The 23,989-nt window shown below is 35.9% G+C and overlaps 1 protein-coding gene across 5 annotated transcripts in view; it reads right to left on the bottom strand.

Moving 5' to 3' along the window:
* The window catches only part of nek1 (NIMA-related kinase 1), an 88,257-nt gene that overhangs the window by 30,057 nt on the left and 34,211 nt on the right, over nt 1-23,989 (bottom strand). For 3 of the 5 annotated variants that reach the window (XM_015344937.2, XM_015344941.2, XM_015344936.2), the window contains exons 13-23: nt 23,863-23,922; nt 23,198-23,245; nt 22,952-23,035; nt 17,863-17,990; nt 17,648-17,779; nt 16,833-16,935; nt 13,809-13,892; nt 13,171-13,254; nt 10,733-10,810; nt 10,465-10,560; nt 9,767-9,922 (exon numbers count right to left, since the gene is read on the bottom strand). In XM_015344937.2, the coding sequence (XP_015200423.1) occupies nt 9,767-9,922; nt 10,465-10,560; nt 10,733-10,810; nt 13,171-13,254; nt 13,809-13,892; nt 16,833-16,935; nt 17,648-17,779; nt 17,863-17,990; nt 22,952-23,035; nt 23,198-23,245; nt 23,863-23,922 (1,053 nt within the window). The remainder of the gene's footprint in view (nt 1-9,766; nt 9,923-10,464; nt 10,561-10,732; nt 10,811-13,170; nt 13,255-13,808; nt 13,893-16,832; nt 16,936-17,647; nt 17,780-17,862; nt 17,991-22,951; nt 23,036-23,197; nt 23,246-23,862; nt 23,923-23,989) is intronic. The other 2 variants (XM_015344940.2, XM_015344938.2) reach the window with 2 other exon arrangements.

The following is a 23,989-nucleotide window of genomic DNA, read 5'->3' as shown; positions in this document are numbered from 1 at the left end:
GGTGTTGCCCTACAGAAAGATCAAGATGGTTATTTCTGCTATACTGTAAAACCTCCTTTACATAGAGTAAACCTGGAAAGCTGATGGGTTTTTTTTTCCCTTAAAGTACTGTTTTAGTTTTAAACAGCTCATTCTAAAGTATCACAATGATGTAACCATTTAAATAAAACACTATTGAGCCTATCCTGGCAGGCAACAGGCCAAGGCGAGGTACCCCTTGGACAGGACACCAGTCAAAACAAAACAATAGACAAGCTATTACATTTACAAAACTAATCAGAACATAAAATTACAGATCCAGCCATACAGAATGCACGCCGGATAATGTAGCACATTGTGCCATGCACACCACAACTTACCACAGCATGCTTCCCTTTTTAAAAAATATTCTGTTGTTAGACTGCACTCTTTTGTAAAACCGCAAGGTGGAGCAGTGAATGCTTAACGTGGTGTGAGGAAGCATTTGGGCTGTTCCCAGAAAACGCCTGGTTTCGAATCCCGGTAAATGCTGAGCCCTTTGAAAAAATCTTTTTCCCAATGATAGAATTTAAGTTGTAAACTGTTTAGTTTTACTAATAGCCAGCAGCCATATAACCCTGCAGCTCACAACTGGCAACCCACAGAAGCTAAACAGGTGTGACCCTGGTCAGTACCTGAATAGGAGACCACCGGGAAAAAACTATGGTTTAAAAGGTATAAAAAGGTTTATTATACTGTAGAGCTTGTTGTGAATGCAATATGCTTCTTTCAGGTTTACATCTGGAATGAGATAATCTATATTTTGTTTTAATGCAAATTTCAGCAACAAGCCATCAGGACACAATTTAACTTTACATTTTGATTATAAACATATTTCACAAATACTGTACTGTAGTGGCTTTAATATGGTATCATATGGTATCATACTGTTTATTTATGTACCATTTATATCATACTGCAATTGATTACTGCACAGTACCATATAATGTACAGTACTTCAGTCCAAAGACTTGTTTCAGGAAAAACTGGATCCAGCATGAGTAAATCTGGAAGAATTATTGTAAGTGAATGTTTTGTGATTAAGGAATTCAGGCAGCTTATTAATAAGTTGAAACTTACTTAAAAGGTGTTACACCTTTAAGTAAGCTAGGTACTCACTCTGTTGTTCACTTATGTACACAGTCTAAATGCAGCCTTGTTATGCAAAATATGTTCGACCAAAGCGCTAGCTTATTTAACTCTGAGATGCGGACTGATTTGACTTTCTATTCGCCTCATTTAGCTGAAAAAGAAGACATAGTTAAACTTATTAGAAGGCACTCTCTTTTATTATCAGAAACACAGACTCAACTATTGTCATACAGTGATAAAGACATCAGTAATGCCACCCCAATTAAACAATGTGCTTATCACGTAAATCCTGTTAAACTAGAGGTGTTGCAATAGGAGGCACTGTGGATTATTTGGCGGAGCATGGTTTAGTTCAATCAACCAATAATTTTCTGGAGTTAATAATAAAAATAATTAATAATAATTGCTTACACTTATATAGCGCTTTTCTGGACACTCCACTCAAAACGCTTTACAGGTAATGAGGACTCCCCTCCACCACCACCAATGATTATTAGGAGGCCACGACTGGTAAGGGCCAATGGGAAATTTGGCCAGGACACCGGGGTAACACCCCTACGCTTTTCAAGAAACGCCCTGGGATTTTTAATGACCACAGAGAGTCAGGACCTTGGTTTTACGTCTCATCCGAAGGACGGCGCCTGTTTACAGTATAGTGTCCCCGTCACTATACTGGGGCATTAGGACCCACATGGTCCGAGGGTGAGCACCCCCTGCTGGCCCCACTAACACCTCTTCCAGCAGCAACCTTTTTTCCCAGGAGGTCTCCCATCCAGGTACTGACCAGGCTCCCACCTGCTGAGCTTCAGTGGGCTGCCAGTTGTGAGTTGCAGAGTGATATGGCTGTTGGCTGCCATATCTCTGAGTTCTCTTAATGGTACCAAAACGTGATGGGACAACATGGTTCTATACAGATTACAGAAAAGTGAGTGCTGGAATTCCACCAGGCATCATATTTACTATATAACCACAATCAAGGACTGATGCACTGTTCCCTTACATTACAGGGTTACTCCCTGGAAATTAGATACAAGAATGGCATGGAGAATGTTGTGGCTCTGAGGGAATTTTTCTGCAAACTGATGAGTTATAGAGAAGATGCAGCGTCTTGTCTACTTTTCTTTTCATCGTGGAATTAACCTGTACATATTCCATTGCGGCCAAAGCATGCAACTCTGCACCCTACTTGAACTTCTTTAAAAAACATTATGTTACAAAGGTTGGGGGTGTTACATCCCGCTGTGTTTGTTATGTAGAACACATACAGTTTTGCTTGGGGGATGGGGCTGAATTTTCAGTCTACTGTTTCATTATTTGTTGCACTTAAACATAAGGCAATCAGTCATCAAATGGCTTACTTTATTAAAAACACTAGTTTTTATAGTTTTTATAGAGAGAAAAGAAGCAGAGAAGATGAGCTCCTAATTTCTTTGGAATTTTATTTTTTTCTGGAACTGGACTAATAGTTTAGGAGTAATGCAACATCAGCAACTGAAAAATAACTAACAAAAAAATGAAAAAATAAACATTACCAGAGTAAATCAACAAAGCAAACTAAAGACCAACCAAAAACAGTAACACCTGAAGATAAAGGAACTGAGGAGAAACTGCAAGAGACCAAGAGGACCAAACTACAGAAGAAGGAATGAAAAAGACAAAATACTGATAAAAAGAAGATGGGAGAAAAAGGAAAATAAAGTGGAAGAAGAAGGAAAGGAAAAGAATACAAGCAATAACAAGAGAAGCCAAAAAGCTCAGCAACCAGCACAAAACAATTGGTAAGCCCTGTTATTTTTTTCCATTTTTAAAGAGGTCTCTAAAATAGAACTGTTTCAAGTAAAAAAACAAGTCTGAAGAAAGTTACTGAGACTAAAAACTGTGTGTTGAGTATATATTTCAAAACAAAAATACCAGTTGGGCCCACCGAAGTCAAAAAGCCGAAGTTAAACAACTCATTTCCCAAGCAAAGAGTGGGCTAATGGTATTTGAAAAGCCTTAGCCAGGCTGTTTGTTTCCACTTATCACCTGGGCTAATTGCATTCAAAAGAAGGAAAGATGAATACAGGGCAGAAACAATTCCACTGTGTCAGCCCAGCCCCCTCAGCACAGTACTCCAGTATCCTGAGGAAACTAAAAGTGCTCAGACCAGGACATTTTAAAAGGAGAAAATGCTTGTAATCTTGAAAACCATTCAAACCAACTTGCTCTTCTTTACTGAGTATCTATATGCCTGGCACACACCTTTGTGCAAGACATATACAAACATCACAAAAAGAGACATCAGCAAAGGCAGGCAAATCTCCCTAGCGGGCGACAGTAATGCAGGGGACATTGCCCTGTCCATCAACACGTAACACAATGGTACAAGAAAGACAGGCTGACCTAGAGAAATGGAGGAGGTTAGCAAATACAAGAATTAATGCAAAACCTCCAATCAACAGCCCAGGGCACAAAAATAGAACAGTTGCAGCAGGACAACAGAAAGTTGCAGTCTAAAGTAGCTGAGCTGAGAGAGGAGCAGAAGCTCGCAAAGAGGAGAGGCAAGACTCTCAAAGAACAGCTGAGGAAACACACTGCAGCCCTGACTGCAACAGAAGAGCCCTGAGATCCAGGACACAACACAGCAACACACAACCCCCACCCCAATCCCGGAAAGGCACACAAACCAGAACACAACACCCACCCCCAACCGGCAAAGACACACCCACCTCCACACAACCTGACACTCCTGGTACCCCCACCGCTAAGTCTCACTTACCCGGAGCTTACGTTTGAAGCTAGAAGAGGCAGACAGTAAATCGCACCTGCTGGGAATAACAGGTTGCTCTACTGGTCAACTTCACTTGAAAGCGATAAATGTAGTTGTGAGTTCCTGGCCCTGTATAAACTTCAAATGCATTACACGAAAATATTCATCACTATACTGTTAACCAGTTAATTTGTGAAATATTACAAGGAAAGAAAGGGACTGTGAGTAATTGAGTTTGAGTTTTCAAACCAGGATGTTTAAGGGGGAGCTGGGGATAGGTGAGGATGCTAGGGAGGGGGGAACTTGTATATTAAAATTCAGATGCTCAGAGATAGAATTAACTGCTTTGGGGTAATAACTGCATAAATGTTTTTTTCTATCCTTCTCTTGGAATTATATTAAAAATCATTATTAAGCATTTGTTGAAATAGGATTTTCAACTACGTGATATGAGCAAATTAAATATAGTAAGTTTTAATTGTAATGGGCTAGCAGACAGTAAGAAAATATGGGAAGTTTTTACATGGTTAAAGGACAAGGAGTATAATATTTATTGTCTCTAAGAAACACTCAAAGCTAGAGGATGAAAATCAGTGGAGAAAGGAATGGGGTGGAACTATATACTTTTCACATGGAACTTGTAATTCTAAGGGTGCTTTGATCTTATTTAGGGATAATAAAAACTTTACGGTAAATGCAAGTCACAGTTTTACAAGGTAGATTATATTAGATATGACATCAAATTTAAAGAGCATTAATCTAATACATTTAGATGCGCCAAACTTAGATGATCTTAATAAATAATGATTATATTATTATTTTAGGCGATTTCAATAGAGTTTTAAATACTATCTATAGTAGACCGTTAGAAAAAATACATTGGCAATTATCATCCAAAGGTTTTGAATGCTATTTTAAATATTATAGATATATGGAGATTAAAAAATCCTAAACAAACTAGATATACTCGGCATAGAGCAAACCAAGTATAATAGAATTGACTATATTGCCAATAGAATTGACTATAGCCTCATATAATTTTAATTGATATCAAAAGTTGAAAAGCAATAACTGCTGAATCTTTGGGGTCAGACCATCACTTTGTTGGACTGCATAATCTAACAACTGGTGAATATCCATGAGGGCATGGATATTAGAAATGTAATCAGTTATTGCTGCAAGATAAAACCTTTATCTATATGTATTTATCACTGATACATACATTTATCAGTGAATTTTTTAACATAATATAGGTATAGCTGATCCCCATATAGTATGGGATACTTTTAAAAGTGCTCTTAGGGAGCACACTATTAAATACAGTTCTTGAAAGAGAAAGCAAACACTTGCAAAAGAAGAACAACTTATCCACGAAATAGAACAATTGAAATTATATGATAATTGCAAAGTAGTTCCTGGTGATATATTGGAAAAAATAGAATATAAGAAAAAGGAGCTAGAAAATTATAACGAGGAAAAATCAAATTATGTTTTTTTATTAAAGCTAGATGGATGGAAAAAGGTGAGAAATGCACTAAGTTATTTTTAAATCCTCAATCAAAAAATATATCAAAACTTACAGCTAATAAGTAATGAAGTTCTGACTGAGGCACTTGAAATCTTGCGAGAAGAGGAAAGATATTTCTCTGAGACCTTTTCCTTTCAACAACTGCCTATATCTCTTGAGAGTGAAAGGAATGTATGCTGTTTTTCCTGATAAAAATGATTTAAAACTAACTTACTTACTAAAGAGGAACTATCCCAAGCAGTTTGGTCCTTTAAGCAGAATAAGGCACCAAGTATAGATGGTATTCCAATAGAGTTTTTTCTAAGACCTTTTATAAATTAATTGAAAAGCCACTTGGGGGCGGATTTACAGACACACAGTCAGAAAGATTAACATCACTATTACTGAAATAGAATGTAAAAGGGCAATATAAAGACCCTACATACTTAAAGCACTGGAGACCCTTAACCTTACAGTGTTATGACGCAAAACGTTTAGCAAAGTTTATTGCAAATTGTTTTTAAAAAGTGCTGCATAACATTATACATTATCAGGATCAATCTGGACTTTTACAGGGATGATATATTGGGGAAAACGAGGAAAATTTTAGAGATAATAGATAATTTTAACAATTCAAATACTCCACGATTGAACTTTATAGCAGATTTTGAGAAGGCATTAGATAAAGCATGTCTTGATTATATATTTTAATGTCTACAGTACTTTAATTTTGGGGAATCCATCAGAAAATGGATAAAGATAATGTACAATAAACCAACATGTGGAACCTTAAATAATTCGTATCTCTAAGAACCTTCTAGTACTAAGAGGGGTCAAACAAGGATGCCCTCCCTCTCCTTATCCGTTTATAATTGTAACAGAAATATTGGCAATAAAAATGAGCAAATAGAAGGTCTTGGAATAAACAATCTCAACTTAAAAGTAGCTATGCATGCTGATACAATTTTTTGATTAAACCTCTGTTTTCCAGACTATTAGCTTTAACTGTGGACCTCAATAGCTTTTCACATTTGTCAGGTCTCAGACATAATTATGAGAAATGTACTATTTTGCTAATTGGTCCCTTAGCAAAATCATAATTCTCACTACAGTGCAATCTGAAAATAAAATGGTCAAATGGACCAGTGTCCATGTTGGACATTCTATTCCAGAACAAATACCAAACTTACCAAAGTAAATTTTGATTGTAAATTAAGTAAAATTGACAAAACATTAAAACCATGGAAAAGTATAAAATTAACACTTTATGGTAAAATAACCTTAATTCACTAATAATTCCCCAGTTTATATATCTTGTAATGTGTCTCTCATCTCCACCTGAGGCTTTTTTTTAACTTGTATGAGCAAAAAATATTTAATTTTATCTGCAAAGACAAAATAAAACTAACTCAGCCATAAAATGAGTACAATCAAAATGAGGACTAAAATTAACGTAAGGGCCTTAAATTATGTACTTAAAGCAACCTAAACTATGGTTGTTCTAGTAAGTTATTGAGATCTTATCATCCAGTTTTTTAAAAGGGTTTATTTGCCTTTTTGCAATTACAGCCAGTTCATTTGAAAAAGATAAGAAAATAACTGTCACTAAGTATGTTAGGACTCCTAGAAGAGGCAATGCAAAGCTGGTTAGAGTTTCAATTTAAAACCCCGGAAGTTCCAACAGCAACAAATCCTTTGATTTAACTCAAACATTCCAAATAACTGGGAGACCCTTTGCAAGGAATCTAATGATGTAAAAAGGTATAATTTTTATAAAAGATCTTATTGACAGCAATGGTAATTTTCTTCACTTTTACTGCAGGAACCATCTCGGAGCACATTTTGCTGAAGATTCCTCCTGACGACAGCTGACAACAATCTGGTTATTGATGTCATTAACAATATTAAATCCCCAAACAGAGTTGCTGGACTTTATTTCAGTGCCTTTCTGCGTTCCAATGGTCATATGCAGGTTGTTCGCCTGAACTTATATTGAGCAGTATTTCTCGCATTGTGAACGTATGTACACAGCGGTCCCACAGGGTGTAGGGCACAAACCCACGTGAGCCCAAAAGTGTAAAAAGAGGTGATACATAATGTGTCTCTTTTATAACTTGGCGGAGAAATTCCACCAGAGCCTCACAACATTGTCCAATAATACTCTTGCGTCTGATTTTTAGTTTAGCAGGATTTGAGCTACAATATATGAATATAATTATATCGTTATTAATTTATTTAGATACAGAATTCCATATTAATCAAATTCTAGAAATGTCAATATAGTGTCCATAAAATTTGCTATTTTAATTTTCAAAGAACTGTTTATTTGTTAAAAGAAAAATCATGGTGAGAGCTGGGTTTGAACCCCCGACTTCCAGCATGCAAGGCATACGAGTAAGCCATTACACCACACACGTAATCACGGGTGAATGAGTTAAACTGATGCAGACATTTACAAAGAAAGTGTACTACTGTGCTAATTTGTGCTATATGAATATAATTATATAGTTATTTATTTACTTAGATATGCGATTCCATATTATATTCCCTATTAATCAAATTCTAAAAAATACTGTGATAATGAATGCAAATATTCATAGGAAAGGTTAAAACAGTATAACTTTTTATGAAGTATATAAACTTAATACAGTCAGAAGGAGAACATAAAAGCTTTTCCAAAATAACCACTGTATGTAACCAAAAGATAACGAGCGTATTCGCAGAAAAGGTTAGAACGATCACTTTTCATAAGGCATATAAACGTACAGTAATATGGTCAGAAGGAGCACGTAAAAACATTTCCGAAATAACCATAACCAAATAATGTAAGACTTTGATGTGTAAAATGTTTAAGGATAAATGTAATACTGGTATTTTATATTTAAACTACCAATACCAGCCATATATAGTTTGTATAATAAATTCCTAAATTAATATTGTTTATGACCTTCAGATGCGTTACACCCTTCTTCTTTTTATGCTCAGTAACTAAAATTTCCCTTTAGTTGTAAAATTCCATTTAAATATTCAATATTAAGCGGACAAAAACATGCACAGTAAAGGGATTAAATGATTAAATCGTTTAACTAAGAACCAATGCACCTCGATTGCCCCTGTCAGTCATTTTGGCCAGCCAATCACGTACTGTGGTGCAACACGGTGAACTGTACATAATATCACGCGGTACGAGGTTGTACCTTGCATTTTGAATGGCTGCATCTGTACATCTAAATGAGAAAGTCAGGTGTGAACATAAACTATTAGTAATCAATATTAAAATAAGCACTAATAAATTGTTGCTTTTTTCATTTTTCATTGTTCAAATGTACATTAAATCTGACTATCAAAATATAAGTAAAATACAAAATTAATAAAGAAAAAATTGGGTAAAATCAACAATTAATAATAATCTTAACTGTTTATAAAAATTAAATATATTAACTAAGGAACTGAATGGCACCGTGGTTAGCGTGCCATTTTTGCCATGTCTGGAGGCTTTCAAAATTAAATTATGCATGTGGAAATCTTTGAACTAGAAAGCTGATCAAGATATCCATCCATTTTTAATGGTGGGTCAGTGATAAGTTTTGCTATCTTGCTGTGTTGAGGCCCTAAGTTCAATTCCTGAGGTAGTGTATGTGTGGAGTTTGCATGTACTCTCTGGGTTCATGTGGGTTTTCTCCAAGTAATCTAATTTCCCCTTGCAGTCCAAAACATACTGGTAGGCTAAATGGCTTAGGGGAATACTGACCCTGGTTTAAGTGTGTGTTTGTGTCTGTTTGTCTGCCCTGTGATGGACTGACATTATGTCCAGGGTGTATTCTGCCTTGCAACAGTTTCTTGCTGGGATAGACTCCTGCTACTCTGTAAAGTATAAAGAGATTAGAAAATGGATGGAACTAAAGGCACTGTGTAACTATTTTATGTGTGGCAAAAAATGACTTGCTTTAACAAAATATATTTCTAAATGCTTTCCCCTGGCAATCTACCTGAATGCCCAACTGTTTGAGAAGCCTTCCATTAAGCCATGTTTGCTATTAATTCATATAAGGGCTCTCTTACTGAACTGTGTGCTAACTTTCTGACTCTCTATCCTATCAAACCTTCATAGTCTCCCTACCAGAAATCCACCTGATTATTCAAGCCCCTAATTCTGCCAAATCTGCTTCAGGTTCACATGTTCTTTTGTAACACACATAATTCTGTGATTTTGTTTTGGAAGAAATACCCCACCCACATTCTGAGTGGCTGCATGTATACCTTTACAGATTTTCTGTACTATTAGGAAACACATGATGGGCTCTCCAACACATACTCATAATATAGCCTTTCCTTACTTGACCCATTTTTGCCTTTTGTGTCATAACATTTACATAGATTGATATGTTAAAGAGACTCACAGCACTAACATCCTTCAAAGCAGCAGTCATAGATATGGCTGGCATGTCAAGTCTCGGCGGAGGCTGTGCTTTAGTGGTGGGGTCCTGCAGGCCGGAGCTTGCTCCCATCACTGGGGCTACCACAGCAGGTGCCACCTTCACTCCCCGAGCTGCAAGCTGACCAAACAGACAGACACAGTATCTCACAACGGCACTCAGTGCTAGTGAAATAAACTGACATCTAACTACATATTCTTTTATCTTTACCAAGTTAACAACAGTCAGCAGTCACTTATTAGTATGGGTCATTGTCATTTTTTCCCTTCCAATTGTATTGCTAATCATTGGACAAAGAGAATAGTTTTACCCATTATCAAATAAAGGAACTAAGCTAATTCTACGCTTGGTGAAAATGCACACACAAAAATCAGTCAAAAAAGGCAGTGTACACCGCTGTTAAGTTGTATACTGTAAGTGGTTATTGTCCTGCCTTCTAAACATTCATTTTAAGTATAATACATACTTATTAACATAGGTCATCATAAAAAGAAACCTCAGAATGCAATAAAAAAATACAGGGGCTAAAACAATAAAATTCATGTCTTTAACAACTCAATTTACTATTTAAAAAATTGCCTCAGATTCTGTCACCTCAGTTGTAACATATGAGAACTAAGATTGGACTATCACCTGTTTAAAAGTGTATTTAATCATCTTACGTGATCCTCCCAGGCTTTCTTCTCTCTTTCATAAGCTTCTCTTCTCTTCTTTTCCAGCTGCTCTTTCAGAACTGCTGCTCGAGCTTTTGCTTGGGCCTGCAGTTTAGTGTCCAATACCAGAATTGGTCACTTTGAAACATCCTCAACTCTTAATCAATAATGTAAGATTTACATGTACAATAAACTGAAACATAAAACTATCTGAAACTAAAATCAGTTACCAGTTTTAGTTTCTGGGTTATTTTTGCTATTACAGTGAATTACAAACCTTGAGGGCTTCAATTTTCTTTCTCCTTAGTTCTGCTTCATCACTAGATTCCTGGCTATCTGAACCTTCTGTGTCATACTAAAAAATGCAAGAGAAAGATTAATTAAAATAGTAGACATGTTGTATAAAATTTATTGGAATCTCCTATTGTATAAACCAAAGGAAATTTCTTTTCAAATACAATTGTACAACTACTAATTTTTCCTGTCTTCAAGTCCTTTCACTGGCTTACAATCAGGTTTTGAGTTAACTTTAAATCCTCATCCTCATTCAGTACCCATCTGGCTTATTATCTGTCTACTCCCCACCTTTGTTTGTCTGACTCTGGTCTTCTAGCTGTCCTCGAGAACATCTACATTCAGTGGTAACAGGACCTTCTCTAGCTGCACGCCAGAGCTCTGAATTTGTATCCCCAGTGATATCAGAGTCACCTACCCTGAGTGCATTTAAATCTAACACAAAACCTCTTTTCAGAAGACTTAGTGTCTGTATCTGCTTCATTTTGTAATTTTGGTAGCACTTCTAACTGCTCGTCTTTCTTATATGTATTTACTTTGTAATCTGTGTAATCTTTATAACTGTTTTTACACCTACTGAATTGCTTTGAGATGCTACTTTTAAAGGTGCTATATAAAATAGTTTTTTATTATTGAAACTGAGAAACATGATCAGATTTTCTCTGGTTCCAAAAAAAATATATCTAAAGTATATTAGTTTGTCACTCTTCTCACACCCTCTTTGCTAAATGGCTTTTCATACTAATCTGATCAATCTAATGCTAATCTGCCTATTTTCTGTGCTTTCTCTATCCTGCTAGATTTAAAATTATTCTGAAAATTTTCTTCTTGAAATGAGTCATTTCTAAACACCCATTTTCACTGTTCAACATCTTGCAACAACTTTGTGACAAAATATACACTTAGCTCAACCTGACAGCTCTCCCTGCTACCAACATTGAATAATTTTTTTTTTAGATTTCTATATTTGTTTTTATTATGTGGTTTCATTAGTGACGAAGGCTAAACTTTCTTGGAAAAATGTATTTTATGTGTTGCAAAAAACTGACTTGCTATCTGAGAAGCCCTCCGTGAAATCATGTTTGCTATTAATTCATATAAGGCTCTCCGACAGAAGTGCAGTTTTTTTATGCATGCTAATTTTCTGATTCCTCACTCTGCCAAATCTATTTCATGTTTGCATGTTCATTTGTAACACACCTTTCTGTGACTTTTTTGTATATCTAAGCAAGAGTTCCTGCATCCCTCTCCTGCACTATGTCTAGTCATGGCTTTTTTCTGTTTCTCTGGTGCAATCTTTTGCAGCTGAAATTTAACCGTTTCAAAGAAATAAGTTTGCTCATAAATCTAATCACTTATTCTTCATAAACACAGTGTAATTGCTATCTGAAAATGCTCTTTTTCTTGTTCGTTTTGGAGACCTTGATTGAAACCGATTTGAGATGTCAGAAAGGATTTATTTTCTCTGTGTATTTCCGTTGCAGAAAAAGTGAGCATTCCTACATTGCTTAATGCATAAATTGTACACTATATACTAGCAGAAAATACTGATGTTTTTCTCCCTCTTACCACAAAAATATATTTGTATTGATTAACTTTTTGTCGGACGTGTCTCTCCCTACTGTGATTCGGACAGAGAACGGTTCAAGATGGTGACAAGCCAGGCACCCGGGGGGGGCAGTCTTCCCGCCTCCATAACTAAAAAGCCAAATAGGAGTGGCTTAAGCGACATACACAGTCGTGTAGCTGACAGTCTGAGGTAGCCTATTGTGTAAATTTCACTTTGTTGCTGATAGGTTAAGCTTTCGAAATTTAGCCCCAGAATCATGTGACTGATTTTTCACCCTGTTTCGTTGGTTAAACGCAAGGATCACAAGCACCACCATGTTAACTGGGATGTGTAGTTTTTAATTCAGTATGGATTATAACTGTACATACCGTCTTTGTATTTTGCCAGGGCTTTAAAGAGAGAGCCGCTTAAAAGTTTCGGTGCCATCTTCTCCGCTTTAAAGGTATCTTCCTCGTGGAAGAATTTGACCTCTAACGCTTGCCCAGCGTATTTATAGTCTTGTTGCACTCTGCTGTTGTGGCCCTCAATCTGTTGCATTGCATAACATAGCCTCTGCCTTCTTCCTAAACAGCAGGTATTGACAGCCCCCTGGAAGTCTATCCTTCCTGTCAACTCCTGGTCAGGTGACTGACTCAGGTTATTCCTCATTGCTTTCTGGGAAATGTGGTTCTGATGAGAATCGACATCTTGTCTCTACCAACCACCCTCTTAGAGTAATATATGAATTGGAAAACTCAAATCTTGAAAAGACCTAATAAAATATAATGATTTACTCAATTATTGCAACTGTGATAATAATAACAACAACTAATAGATTATATAAACATGGTCACACTAGCCATCCCACATACCTTCTCTCCACGAAGTCGGGCTTTAATCTGTTGCCGCTCATTGAAATTTTGAAGCCGTATTTGTCGCAGCCTAGCCAAATATTCCTGGTGGAAAGAAAAAAAAAACATAAAAACAATTACTAAAATATCGGTGCCTGAACATCATTAAGACCGTTAAGACAAAACTAAGTATAAGTTAGGTATGCCTGCAAGTTAAATAAAAAACTACTTTTTAAACATTTAACAATATTTAGGTTACTACTTAGATGGTTGCAAAATATGAAAATTCACCTTTATTACTGTTATAATAGATAAGCATAAATAGCTGAAAAAGCAGCTGTAAACTGAACTTGGTTTAACTAAAAAACATGTACAGAGGTTAGTCAATGCTCACAGCTTCCTATTTGTTTTAAATGCAACAAAATCAACAACAACTTTGTTAGGGGCAGGAGCAAAAGCTGTTACAGTATGTCCAAGATTCAAGTGAGATTGCACATACACATGACCAAACATTCATGCAGGACAGGTAAAGTTGGATTTCTTTTGTGGCACAGTGGAAAGCTATTTATTTTATGGTGCAACGTTTCTCTATTTTATGCGTCATGCATAAGAAAAATGTTATAAAACATCTGACAGGCTGGAGGGGAGTGGGGTCCTACCTCTTCTTCCTTGTTTTGTGCTTTCCCACCTCCTGCAGACTTTGGCCTGCTTCCATAGATAGCTGCCAGGTTTTGCAGGGCACCCTGTTTACCATTTAATGCACCACATTTCAGAACGAATGCTGGACTTAAAATATTGTTTTAAAACCTATACCAGCAACTGTTGTTTTTCCTTTAAATTCATAAGAATTTATCAATTCATTTTTTAATATCTTGAATTGCTTTGCTTTGAATGAATTGCTTTTCTTTGTTTCACTGACATTTTATTTTCTTGCAAGGGACAAATGAACATTTATGTTTTTTTGTTAAAATAAAAACTATAAAAAAGCACAATGAAAATGTTTTCTTTATGGTGACTGTAGAAGTCACCAACCATAAATTACACCATTCTTTGATTTTCACTGTAAAACAATTACTTCAGTGGCCAAAATAACTGGCATTTTGATTTTAGTACATAAATGAAAAGCAAGAAAACCTCAAGAACTGGGGCTCCCCAGGAATTTTTAAGGTTGAGAAGCACAGTTTCAAAGCATCTAAAAAAGCAAATGTCACAGAGAAATGAGTGTTAACTCAGGCTGTCTTCTCCTGAAATAGCTGTTGGGAGTATGAGAGAAGAGAAGAAAATCCTAATACAAGATTAAGCAGGTGATTAGTGAGATATATTGAAGGTTTGCTTACATAATTTTTGCTCTGCTGCACAAGACATGTTTTACCATTAGTTAATTTAAGATGTTCAGTAATCTCTGTGTTCCTAGACACAACAAAATAATGAACACAGAAGAAACAGCCTGCACAAGTTTCTTTTTCTCCGAGAGAAAAAAAAAACATATATCCTTTTCCTCTAAAAAATGGGCTGGAGGTAAACAGGTGCCCTGGCCTTCAGTAGGAAATTGGCTGAAGTCTAGTTTGTCTGGAGATGCCTGATTGAACAGCATGAGAACACAGCCTGCTCTGGATGCCAGTTCTTACTGGATGACCTACAGCAGTGGTTCTCAAACTATGGTACACGTACCGGCAGTGGTACGTGGAGTGCCGCCAAGTGGTACGCCAAATGACCCTGGAACTGTGTCGTGTGCGCAGAAAAATCGGGACGGGTTTTCATATTCTGTATTTTAATACGTGTTGAATACGCAGCCTACGTACTACGATACAGTGCGCGCTAATACTTCAGTGGACACGAGAGATACTCTGTAATTCTATACCACTCTGTAGGAATGCGTGCTACAGATGCAAGTGACCAATTGTATTTTAAAAAAGCTACTGTATCTCCAGCAAATAGGGAGAAAGGAGAATGTGCGTGATTTGGGAACTATGCCAACGTTGTTAACACAGGAATGCATAGAAATACGTGCTACGAACGCACGTAATCTTGTGAGCACACGAAAGCATGATAACAGAAAAATATTTAAGAACTGTTCTAATTTGAGAAAAATACACAGCGTCTCTGTGTTTCTCTCCCATGCGCATGAAATAAAAACTTTAAATAAATACGGAAATAAAAAGGGAAACGCAGAAAAATGCAAGCTTGCGTATTGTTAAAGCGGGTTACACTATTTTTGAAGAACCTTATTTATCGTTGGCAAAAGAGCTGACACGTATTATGTGTAGAGAAAAAGCTGCTAAACAGCTCGACCTGCTGCCCCCCTGCCCCTGAAAGACACAGTCATTCATAGAATTATTGAAATTAAGGATTATATCAAAAGTACACTGATAGAGCGCGTTAAGATGAGCAGATGTTTTTCACTGCAATTAGATGAGTCTGTAGTCGATTTGGCCAATTTGCTCGTTCACGTTAGATATGAGTTTGAGGGCATGTACCATGAAAACTTTCTGGTCTGTAAACCGCTACCAACAGGAACTACAGGAGAGCACATATTTCAGCTTCTGAATGAATTTATCGAAGAGAATGGCCTTGACTGGATAAAATGCATCTGAGTTTGTACGGTGCTAGAGCAATGACAAGCTGACATAACGGTGTAGTTGCACGAATTAGAGAGGTTGCTCCAGAAATTAATGTACGCATTACAACATCCACCGCGAGACCTTTGCCGTCAAGAAAATGCCTGACGATTTAATATCTGTTAGACTCGGTTGTGAATTGTATCAAGGCTCGAAAAATTAATTCACATCTGCTTTGCTCAACTAAACAGGCTCACCCCTCTCACTGAAATGGTGCTTTTTTATCAGTTGTTGTTAATGTTTTTTTTTTCTGTAAAACACTTTGAGAAGCCACCTTTAAAGGCGCTATATCAAATAAAGTTTATTATTATAATATTTATTATATGTATGTGTGAATGTGTGTGCACGCGCGCTCATGTTGGTCATTGAGAATTTCTGGGGTTCCTATGAGATCATGACTTGTAGGTGGTACTTGGATGCTTTGGTTGGATTAGGGGTGGTACTTGGTCTAAAAAGTTTGAGAACCACTGACCTACAGTATTAGTCAGCCATATGACGTGTTCTCTTTCTTCTTTTTTTCAGCATGGAATAAACCTATTACTTGTTCCATGACAGAGACAACTAACTACATATGGCTGAGAATGAAGTCTAATTTGCAGCTCAGAACAGCATTCTTCAGCATTATTTTAGTCACAGTGATGCCTCAGTGCCTATTCTTTAGGTATATCCATTGTGTTTTCTTTCCTTTTGTATATAGTATCTAGGTATTGTCTATTTTGAATTCTTCTTCAGACAAAAGTGCATCACATTTTCCTAAAGCAATTTCTGATGCTGTCATGGCCAAATTTATTTCAGTTTTTGTCTGCAATTCATGTACTGTATAGTTCAGATTCAAAGAACTGCCAAAAACACACTTTAAGAATAACTTATCTGAAAATTAAAATTGTTAACTTCTGGGTTCTTCAGTTAGTTAATTACAGTTCTAATAAAAGTCATACTGCTTATGGTGCACTGGGATTCATTTTTTAAGTTCAATTCTAAACAAAAACTGCTAAAGAAAGTCTGCTCCTAATGGCTAGAATTGTTCCCAAGATCCTAAAAAGGGCAAGTATGAACAGTCCATACCAGTTGTCCTTCAGCACGAGCCTTGTTTAGCATGGCCTCCCTTTTCCTTTGCCAGAATTCTTCCACCTGCTTAGCCCTTTCTGCTGCCACTTGTCCTCTTTGTCTGCAAAGATTTGAAGGCACAACAGTAGGATTAAGTGTGGTGTCTTATTTTGGGAAGTGAAAAGAATTAAGCAGTGACAAATTACACTTATGGTGTCTTTGGTTTTGTAAAAAAAAATGAGTCTCACAAAACAACAATTGTTATGTTTATATGTGATTTATCCTTCAACATTATTATATTGTAATAATATAATCTGAATAATAATCTGAAGACGTTATGTTCAAGAACTCAGAAATAACTGGACAATAACAATTAAAATTAATATGAATGTTTTAAAATCAAGTTATTACCAAAGTAGTGAGTTAACATTTTAAGAAACGGGAGTGATAACTTTTTGTCATGTAAAAAAAAAAGAGACATGACTGGAAGAAAAAAAAAATGTATCCCTTCAGGCAACCGTGAGAACCCAAAATGGCAGTCACCTTCTAATGTTCATAGATTTTAATTTTAATTGATTGCTTGAAAATAACTTGTTAGCATATGGATATGACATGAAGTATATATACTTCATGAACTTCATTTACTGCATCATTCAAATCAGTATGCTTCCATCTTCCTCCTGAGTAAATGAAACTTCAGACAAACAAAAAAAGGCTTATTATTCCATGCAAAAAAAATATTGAACATTTACCCAAGTTCTGAATTAGAAAAAAAAACTAAAAATTTAGAGCTGACCAGAGGTGTCTCTGATAAGGTGTATTCAGATACTGACTTGCTGACGTTGGCTTGCTTTGAGACAGATTCCAATCTTTTCAGCTCCCTTTTCACTGCATCAGGATCAGGGAGATTAGGAGGTTCAGCTGCACCATGGGGAAAGATGGGTCCTGCAGCTGCCAGAACACCCCTTTCAAACAAGAACACATTTCATTCACAAGCAGGTTGACTATAGACAGGAATAACTGGTTGAAATGGTAGTAAATTGGCTACCTGACAGAAACATCTCCCCCAGCTTTTATAGCTTCTTTCTGAGGTTTTTGTTTTTGCATCTGGTAGTGTTCATAATGCCCCCTGTTTGATGCCGATGCTTGGATCCCACCACCTCCAAAGAATGCAACCTTCCATAAGAAGGGAAAAAAACAAAAATATTCTACCAAAAATACAATATTTACAGTACAAGGCTATGTTGTGATTGATCATGTGAACGGGTAATGCCATTTACTCAATTTGTTATCCATCAGAAGCAGAAGGAAATACCAGTAGGATTTTTAAGCACTGAGTTATTTTCATTTATTCAAGATTTTAAAAGCTTACAGGTATTCTGAAAATAAAGGAACAAGTAACAGGTTTATTCCATGCTGAAAAGAGAAAAAAGAAAACAACGTTTCAGACGTGGAGCTTTCTTCAGAAGGTTTCACAGCCGAAACATTGCGTTTTCTTTCATCTCTTTTCAGCATGGAATAAACCTATTACTTGTGCCTTTGCAGCCTACGCATGCTGATGCAGCTACACACCTGAACTACTTCTTCCTAAAATAATTTATTTTAAATAATAAATATTTAAAAAAAACTAATTGAAAAGCATTTCTAGTCTTCTACCATTTAGGCAATCCTATTTTAAGAAAATTACAGGCCTTTCAAGCTAATGGGTTTCAGTTAAATCTATTAATTAAATTTGTATAATGCAATATGCTGTATTACTTAGCAATATGGTACTTAATCTACAACTTTTCATTTGCAAAATAAAATAGGACAATCAAGATTTAAGCAAAATAAAATCAAAATGAAAGCAAAATATATTCACAATATGCCAGCATTCGATTGTATTAGCAACTCCCCAGGGGGCTGATCGGAAAACCTTATTTTTTGTTTTTCTGTTTGATTTAGTCTCGGCAGGAAAGGTTTGGCAGCTATGGGCATCTCATACAATTATATACTTTAATGCATCTTTACTATTCTTGATGAAACAAACTGTACTTGCAGCAATGTTGAGGAATTTGAGATCAGGTTTGGAAAGTTTGGGTTAATTTCTCCGGCAAAAATAGTCTTAGATACAACACTGGGTGAATCATTTTAATGAATTCTGTCAGTGGGATTAGCCTTCATTAGCTAGAACTCCGATTTGTATGAACTGATTATTTAAGATTTCTTCTCAAGGCGAAGTGCTCAACCCATATTTTTAACTCTAAAATTGTATAATTTCTTATACTTTGAGGTAGTGTGGCTCTTTCTGATCTTGAAAGGCAATCAGTTGCATCTGAATGATACTTGCTGGGCAACATCTAGCAGGAGATGGCTACATCTTCCATGCCTGAAGGCTTCTCTGCCTTTTGGGCACCTGCCACAATGGAACCCTAAGGCTGTCACCACGCAGCCTTGCCAGCAGACAGATTGCCCACTGAGCAGTGTGTTGGTGATGGTCTATACTGTTCCTAGAGATTAGTGAATAGAAAGTGGATCCGTGACCTTGTGAAGAGATGTCAGATTCTCTCCTGTAAGGGGAAAGGATTTTGGACAGCAGCTGTCTGTCATCTGTCTTAGCAAAAAGGTTTTTTTTTTTTTCTGGTCTTTTGTTGGTCAGCTAGGTGACTACTGTGGATCAAAGGCAAGTCTGGAGCAAGACATGCTCTAAAGGTCAGTGTTGAAATAGCAATAATGGGCATGTGATGTGACATGATGTGATGGGAACTCCTCCTGCCTTGGCAGTTTCAGCTCTTGGAAAATTTAAGTATGCGATTACTGGTGGCTTCATACAAATGTACCCATTCAAAATGCACGGTAAAACCCCGTACCCTGGCAAATCATCTGCGGACTACAGAAGTACGTGACTGGCTGGCCGCTTAATATGGAAATTAACAACTAAAGGGAAAGTTTGGTAGCTGAGCATAAAACTAACAGGGGCATAACGTCTCTGAATGTCATAAACTATATTAATTTAGGAATTTAAATGTATTATTCAAACTGTATATGGCTGGTAGGGGTAGTTTAAATAAAAAACACACAACAGTATCCCACTTTCTTTATAAACATTTTATGCATTTAAGTCTTTCACTTTTTGGAAAAGATTTGACGTGCACGTTCTGACAATATTAAGTTTATATACTTTATAAAAAACTACATTTTTTTAACCTTTTCTACGAATACTTGCACCCGTTATTGCAGTAAAAAAAAAAATATTCCCTATTAAGCGGATTCTAAAAAGTATAATATGGAATCACATACCTAAAGAAATTAATAACCATATTAATTTAAGGAACTAAATGTAATATATAGCTCAAAGTATTACCGTATTCAACTTTCTTTGACCCATTCGCTCATGATTATGTTAGAAACATTTTAACTTGTCTGTTTCAGCACACTCTCGAAATGATTGCATGGGAGAGTGCCTTTGAACCCGGCGGCCAGTGAAGGCACTCGTTTTTCTTGCAACAATTTTTTTTTTAAACAAAGTAGTAAATATAATGTACATTATATTGACATTTTATTTTTATTTATCACAGTGTGTTCAATAAATAAATTGAAACTATGAATGAGCAAATGTGAATACTGTAAACAGTGGGAGTAAAAAACAATTCAACCGGTTGAATTCAATTCAATTAAAAAATACTGCATCCCAATGGGGCAATTCAAGACCAGCCTTAACAACATGTCTTAAAACGAAGTCCTATAAATTACAATTATAATTGAGAATACCAAAGCGATATTAAAAACACCACTGAAACCGAACTATAATAACGTATCTGATCACTCTTAACAATATTAATTTACTATTAATAACAATTTCAAACTGTTTGTATTTTGTTCAAGGTCATTTGTCACTGTTTTCACGACCTTTGCTTTCATATCAAAACTCCTATTTTTGAGACAGGATGCTTCAGATGTCAATAACCCCGCCAACAAATGACAGAGCCTTCAAACCACGGGCATTTTAAATATTGTGATTTTGTGAAAATCTTCACAGCTTTTGTTTAAGCAATATCTTGTACAGTACCTGGTTGCATTTTTAGAAACCTTAGTTTGAATAAAGCGGGTCCCAGGTGTAAGCGAACTCATAACGCGATAAGGCATTAGGCTACATTTTTATGCATCGATTGAAATGTTCAAAAGACTCTCAAAAACATAAAAATGTAACATAATATTGTATGGCAAGTTAAGCAACTGATTCTTTCAATTTTAAAGAAAATCAAAGAAACAATAACATGTACCTGTCTAAATTAGACATTGCATGACTTTAAATCCATAAAAACCGGGATTACATAGTTAAAACACTTTTTATGCATGAAAAACGCGTTATCTTCCTCACGATCAGCTGAGAATCTTTGTGTAAGCTGTAATTTTTTTTTTTACTTTTTAATTAAACATTTTAAACACTTCAATTATGTAAAGGTACATGCATTTCATACAACAACGAGCTGTAATAGTGGACTATTTTTATGTATTTGCTATATAATAAACAAACTGAAAGTAATGCTCTGATCACACTTTGAACCACCTGTGTGCAGCATGCTACATTACAGTGCTTTGTCCACTACCACTACAAGGACAATAAAAGTATTTTTAAAAAGAAACTGAAGAAAGATATAAGATGTGAACAAGAGGTTAACTGATTCCTTTCTGCACAAGGACTGGACTTCTTGCGACACAAGACATTCCAGGCTTAGAGTTATGGCTGGAAAGGGGGATAACTGATAAGGATTCCAGATGCCAGCTAGAGACACCCCCCCCAAACAAAGGAAACCTAAAACTGACCATTAAGAGTGGTCAAAGCCTGGGTGCTGTCCGAACACCGTGACCTCTCCCTATTTCCATGGAAATGAACTACGGCAGAAGCGCCTGAAAAGTGCTAAATAAACTGGAAGTTTTGTACCTGTATTTCGAACAGTACTTTGCATTTGTATTTCGAACAGAACAGTACTTACTGTTCCTTGCATGCAATAAACTCAGCTGTTTAAACTTCATCTCGGGATCCATATTATATCTTATTTGTCTGTTACAACAAAATGTATGGCAAAATGTCCACTTGTGATATTTTAGCTGCTTAGATACACGATTCCATATTAATATAATTGTCAAGTGGTATTAACTCAGTACAACTACAACTTTTTTTTTGCAATAACACCAAGTGGTGTTCTTACTACGTATTCTTAGAAAATGATAACATGTTTTAACTTATGAAGTACAGTATATAAACTTTATAATGTTAAAACCAGAACCCACAAGCACGTTAAAACCAGAACCCACTGTAAGTTACCAAGTTTAAGACTTTGATGCATAAAATATTTATGAAGAGGGTAGAAGACTGTTGTGCATGTTTTCATATTTAGCTATCACTACCATCTACTGTGTGTACATTAGATTACTGTACATACAGTATTGTTTTTTTTTCTGCTATCAAAATGTATCTTTGGATTTTCTCTATGTAAATGTTAACCTGAAAAAGACGCATCATGTTCACAAGCTACAGTATAATGGTATAAAATTAATAAAAGTCTAAACAGTGTATAGCTTAAATTCTAATTGACCCTCAGCACTGACCAGGATTTGAAATCAGGTGTTTCATGTTAACAGCCCAAATGTTCCGCATGCCCCGTTAAGCTTTCACATCTCCCCCTGGAGGTTTTATCAAGAACTGTAGTCACATTACTGAAAATTTCTAAAACACTGCCATTTCCTGCAGTCTACCGCTGTTTCATGCAGCTGCTCAACTGCAAACTATTGCAGTATCCCTTGAGCATTCTGAATGGCTAGATCTGTATAATGATCACCTGTAATGTACTCTTTTACATTCTAAACTCACCACATTGACAGCTACTCATTAAATCCTTTTTTTGTTTCAAGTGATCCGCTGACAAATAAAACGTTAAATTATTTTTCTTAAGGTAATACAGCTCTAAGAAAATACTGAAACAGAACAAGCCTGACAATCACATAAAATACAGTTCAGCAGTTACCAAAACAACTGAAAGAGTTTTTTTTATGTACTGTTAAAGAACTTTGTTCAGTGGACAATGGTTGCTGCCAAATCATATTTCTCCAGAATCCTGCATCTGTATGAAGAGGAGGAGGCTTTCACATCCTACCTTATGCTCAGGACTTCCTCCACCTCCGCTGGAGCTGAGCACATGCTTCCAGCCTTGCTCTCGAGCTCTATTTATACGATTGAGCTGGTAAGAGAGCATAAATGTTTTTGTCAGTTTCAAATTAAGTTTTTCCATCAGTCTCCATTAAGGACTTTATAAACTCAGTATACATTTCATAGTCAGTAGAATGGACAATAGAATAGAATTTGAAACACTAAGTATTCTGTTTCAAAGAAACACATTTACCTTTTCTCTCTCAAATCGTTTCATCTGTCCTGCCTTGAGGAGATAGATCTGCAAATTTTAAAAAGTACAATGCAATAAAACAAGTTGTACACAAATCATGCTTTATAAAACATTTGGAGCCTTTTTAATTTTGCTAATAGGCTATGTCTCACATACAGAATTTTAAAACACTCAGTACGCTGTACTTACACATGTATATAGATGATACCTCATTCATACTGTATCTACTGTGCAACTTTAGGAATAAAACTTTAAAACCGTTATTTTTTATATTGAGTGCAATGCACTAAAGGTGAAATTGACTTCGGAGGATCTTTTAATGAGTAATTAACTTACCAAGATACTGATATAATAACAATAATAATAACAACAACGTGTGTGGTAATATTGTGTGGCTATATAACTAAGAAGCTGACATAAGAAAGCTGACATATCTTTCATGTTTTTCAAAAAGAGAAGTCCTTCTGTATCATTTTATCATTTGAATCAAGTACATCGAGATATTGATGTGTAGTTTCTTAATAACTTGACAACAGCTCATTACCTTATTTAATGCCTATTTGAGATGGATTATTCTGTTAGAAACATACACTTATGAAAACTGTAGCTCCAAATGTAAGTTCAATAGGATTCTGGTGAAGTTTAAATAAAACTGGTGGACTCACTTGCTCCCTTTGTTTTCTATCTTTTTCCATGAACTCCAATCTTTTCTTCCTGACAAATTCCTGTAGTTTGAAAATAAAAGGAGAAACACTGAAATTAAACTACATGTTAGCACAACAAGCATACTTG

Source organism: Lepisosteus oculatus, chromosome 1, assembly GCF_040954835.1.
Source record: "Lepisosteus oculatus isolate fLepOcu1 chromosome 1, fLepOcu1.hap2, whole genome shotgun sequence".
Classification (NCBI taxonomy): Eukaryota; Metazoa; Chordata; class Actinopteri; order Semionotiformes; family Lepisosteidae; genus Lepisosteus; species Lepisosteus oculatus.
The sequence above is the reverse complement of the archived record's forward strand: the minus strand, read 5'-3'. Positions and strand labels throughout refer to the sequence as shown.